The 3,812-nt window shown below is 37.5% G+C and overlaps 1 protein-coding gene across 2 annotated transcripts in view; it reads right to left on the reverse strand.

The window, feature by feature from the left end:
- OXSR1 (oxidative stress responsive kinase 1) overlaps nt 1-3,812 on the reverse strand; it is a 101,984-nt gene that overhangs the window by 31,788 nt on the left and 66,384 nt on the right. For both annotated transcript variants that reach the window (XM_007462687.1, XM_007462688.1), the window contains exons 6-7: nt 2,997-3,106; nt 400-501 (exon numbers count right to left, since the gene is read on the reverse strand). In XM_007462687.1, the coding sequence (XP_007462749.1) occupies nt 400-501; nt 2,997-3,106 (212 nt within the window). The remainder of the gene's footprint in view (nt 1-399; nt 502-2,996; nt 3,107-3,812) is intronic.

Consider the following 3,812-nt stretch of genomic DNA (forward strand, 5'->3'; position numbering starts at 1 on the left):
AGGAGAGGCCACAACAGTGAGAGGCCCACATACCACACACACACACACACACACACACACACACACAAAATAGCTAGCTAGTGGGAAGCAGCCACATAGCACAGGGAGATCAGCTCGGTGCTCTGTGACCACCTAGAGGGGTGGGATAGGGAGGGTGGGAGGGAGATGCAAGAGCGAGAAGATATGGGGATATATGTATATCCATAGCTGATTCACTTTGTTATAAAGCAGAAACTAACAAAGCATTGTAAAGCAATTATACTCCAATAAAGATGTTAAATAAATAAATAAATAAAGTGAAGGAGAACAACAACAACAAAAAAAGAATGCCAAATGAAGTAAGGCTGTGAAAGAGAACTGAGGCATGAGCTGGGGTAGTATTTTGAATATGAGCTTCACCTTCATTGGCGGATACTTATGATAAGGAGCTGCCCCTGTGGCCAGTTCAATTGCTGTGATCCCAAAACTCCAGATGTCAGCTTTGAAATCATAACCCCGGACCTGTACAGAACAGAGAGATGTACAAGATTATTTTTACCACCCTAAAAGCACTTTTAAAAGATAGCTTCTAATATGTATCAAGAACCATAAATTTTAGGCCAATAAAATATAATCTAAAGTTGGCAAAAGCCAAATATACTTGGTAAGAGGAAAAAAGAAAAGGAAAGAAAGAAAACTGAATGAATGTTCACCAACAATGGGGAAATAGTTAAGTATGGTATATTCACTTAAAAAAATATTATACACTCAACTAAAAGCAATATTAATGAATTCTATATGAAAATATGGAAAACCACTTTATGATGTGATATGATAAAGCACTTATGAAGAAAAACGATTACAAAAGTTTTCATAAGTTTTGATACTATTACAAACAGATATATAGCCTATTAAAGAAAAAAACTAGAAAGAACTAGAACAAAAAAAAATGTTAGGCAGTCTTAGGCATAGTTTTCCCAATTTCCTATGTTATGGTATTGATTTTTTCTTTTTTTAAATTAATTTTTATTGGCGTATAGTTGCTTCACAATGCCGTGCTAGTTGCTACTGTACAGCAAAGTGAATCAGCCACACGTATACATATATCCCCTATTTTTTGGATTTCCTTCCCACTTAAGTCACCAGAGAGCACTGAGTAGAGTTTCTTGTGCTACACAGTAGGTTCTTATTAGTTATCTATTTTATACACAGTATCAAATAGTGTATATATGTCAATCCCAATCTTCCAGTTCATCCCACCCCTGCTTCCCTCTTGGCATCCACATGCCTGTTCTCCACATCTGTGTCTCTATCTCTGCTTTGCAAATAAGATCATCTACACCATTTTTCTAGATTCCACATATATGCGTTAATGTTTTTCTTTTTCTGACTCACCCCACTCTATGACAGTCTCCAGGTCCATCCACATCTCTACAAATGACTCAGTTTTGTTCCTTTTTATGGCTGCGTAACACTCCATTACATATATGTCCCACACCCTCCCCATTAATTTCTCGGTGTTATGGTACTGTTTTATCACCTTAATTTTTAGAATGAAAAAAGTTACCAAGGGTGAGAATATTTTTCAAGTTGTTGGTGTGAATATGTTGCCAAATTTATCTCCTTTATACTGTCACCAGCATATTATATAATTAAATATTTTAATTTTCTATCCTAAGCAATATAGGAGGAGAAACAGGTTTGGGGAGTGTGTGGTTTGAGACCTAAAATTAAAGCTCCATATTATGTGCTGCTTCAACATTGGGTAAACAGGAGGACCTCTGTTGACCTAAGCGAAAGTTCCCTTCCCCAGTCTCCTCCCAAGGAGAAGGCCCCCTAGGCCCAACAACCCTGCATATCAAATGGATCAGGTACAGTTCCTGTTTATTCCTGAGTAGCAGGTTTCCCTGCCAGCCCTCAGAATTGTTCAAACAAGCCAATCACACCTTCACAAGGAAACCAAAGGGCATATCACTCTCTTGATACTACAAAGCCTGTCTCCTACAGCAACTGTTTGTTCACTCCCTTCCCAAGTGCAACCCCGTGGGGCATGCAGTGTCCTCTGCCTCCAGATATGTGTACATACAAATAATAAACTGCTGTCAATCTCATTAGGCCCAGTGTCAGGTGCTGTGCGTTCAGCCATCCCCATAACCCTATCATGGGAAGCCTTCCCTCACCAACAGGGTCAATATAGGCCTATACTGTATTGTATTTTATTGTAACAGAATAAAAAGTAGATTCAGTTCTACATACTGAGTTTGACATAAGACATTTATGTAAAACATCTACAGGGAATTGGAAATATCTATCCAGAGGCTTAAAAAACAAGACTCGACTGGATATAATTTAGAAATAATTAACAGGTGGGAAGTGGAGATGAAAATAGTATGTGTCGTCAGAGAATAGAAGAGTCAGAAACAAGGTGCTGGGAAGCAGTGTCATTGAGCAGTAGAAGGAAAGCCAGAGAAGAAGCCAGGGAAATGGTCCGACAAGTAGATGAAGAATGAGGAAGCTAAGGATGTGAGTAAAGGGGGAAAAGGTCAACAGTTTCAAATGCCACAAAGAGAGCAAAACAAGGAGCAAAAAAAAGAGCACTGGATTGGAGAATTCAGTTTCCATTAGGTGATGGGATGAGCGACATCAGACTGCAGTTTGTTTGAAACAACTGGGAAAGATGGACTTGGAGAAAACTAGTCCTTCAAGAGCCATAGCAATGAAACTACATGTAAAAAAAGTCAGGTCATTTAATTTGTACTAAGGATATTAGCATTAAATCAATCTTGATTATATTATTCCTTAGGTTGCCTTTTGTATAAATCTTGAGATTCATATGTCCTTTGTTAAGATTCTAGAGTTTTGGTTTTTTTTTTTAAGCACGGACCAGTCTTAAACAAGGAACAGAGACGTATTTCCCAAAGCTAACCTAGTAGAACAAACAAAAGCAAACACTACTCAATTTTTTCAATTTTGTAACAAAACCCCAAATCGTTTTAAAAAGACAAAAGACACAGTACCTGTTCCATAACTTCAGGCGCCATCCAGCAAGGGGTTCCAACAAAGGTTTTTCTAACTTTATTTCGGGTAATGTCACCACCAGTTGCTAAAAAAGCACTAACTCCAAAGTCTAAAATAGAATACAACAGCAAGGCATTAAAAGTACAGTAACTAACATAAATAGATAGGAAAGTAATATAGTTATGGTCCTATATACACAGCATGACCTTTTCTCTTCTTTCTGCTAAACTTCTTGACTAAATTAAGACATAGCCTAACAGATTCCTCACTCCATTCCTCTCCACCTCCACAATCATCATCTCCTCAGATTTTCCTCCTTGCTCCGATCCATTCTTTTCATCTTCCCAAACTGAAATACTATATCCATTAAACGCTAACTCCAGTTGCCTCTTCTCCCCAGCCCCTGGCAACCACCATTCTATTTTCTGTCTCTATGATTTTGACTGCTCTTAAGTATTTCATGTAAGTGGAATCATACAGTATATCTTTTTATAACTGACTTATTTCACTTAGTGTAAGATCTTCAAGGTTCATCCATGTTGTAGCATGTCAGAATTTCCTTCCTTTAGAGGTTGAATAATATTTCATTGTATGTATATACTACATTTTGTGTATTTATTCATCCACTGATGGACACTTAAGTTGCTTCCAAGTTTTAGCCATTGTAAATAACGCTGCTATGAAAATAGGTACACAAATACCTGTTTCAGTCCCTGCTTTCAGTTCTTTAGCGTATAATTCCATTCAGAAGTGGAATTGCTGGATCACACAGTATTTTTATTTTTAATTGATTTAAGGAATTGCCATACTCTTTC

The sequence above is a fragment of the Lipotes vexillifer genome, unplaced genomic scaffold (genome assembly GCF_000442215.2).
Source record: "Lipotes vexillifer unplaced genomic scaffold, Lipotes_vexillifer_v1.1 scaffold539, whole genome shotgun sequence".
Taxonomy (NCBI): Eukaryota; Metazoa; Chordata; class Mammalia; order Artiodactyla; family Lipotidae; genus Lipotes; species Lipotes vexillifer.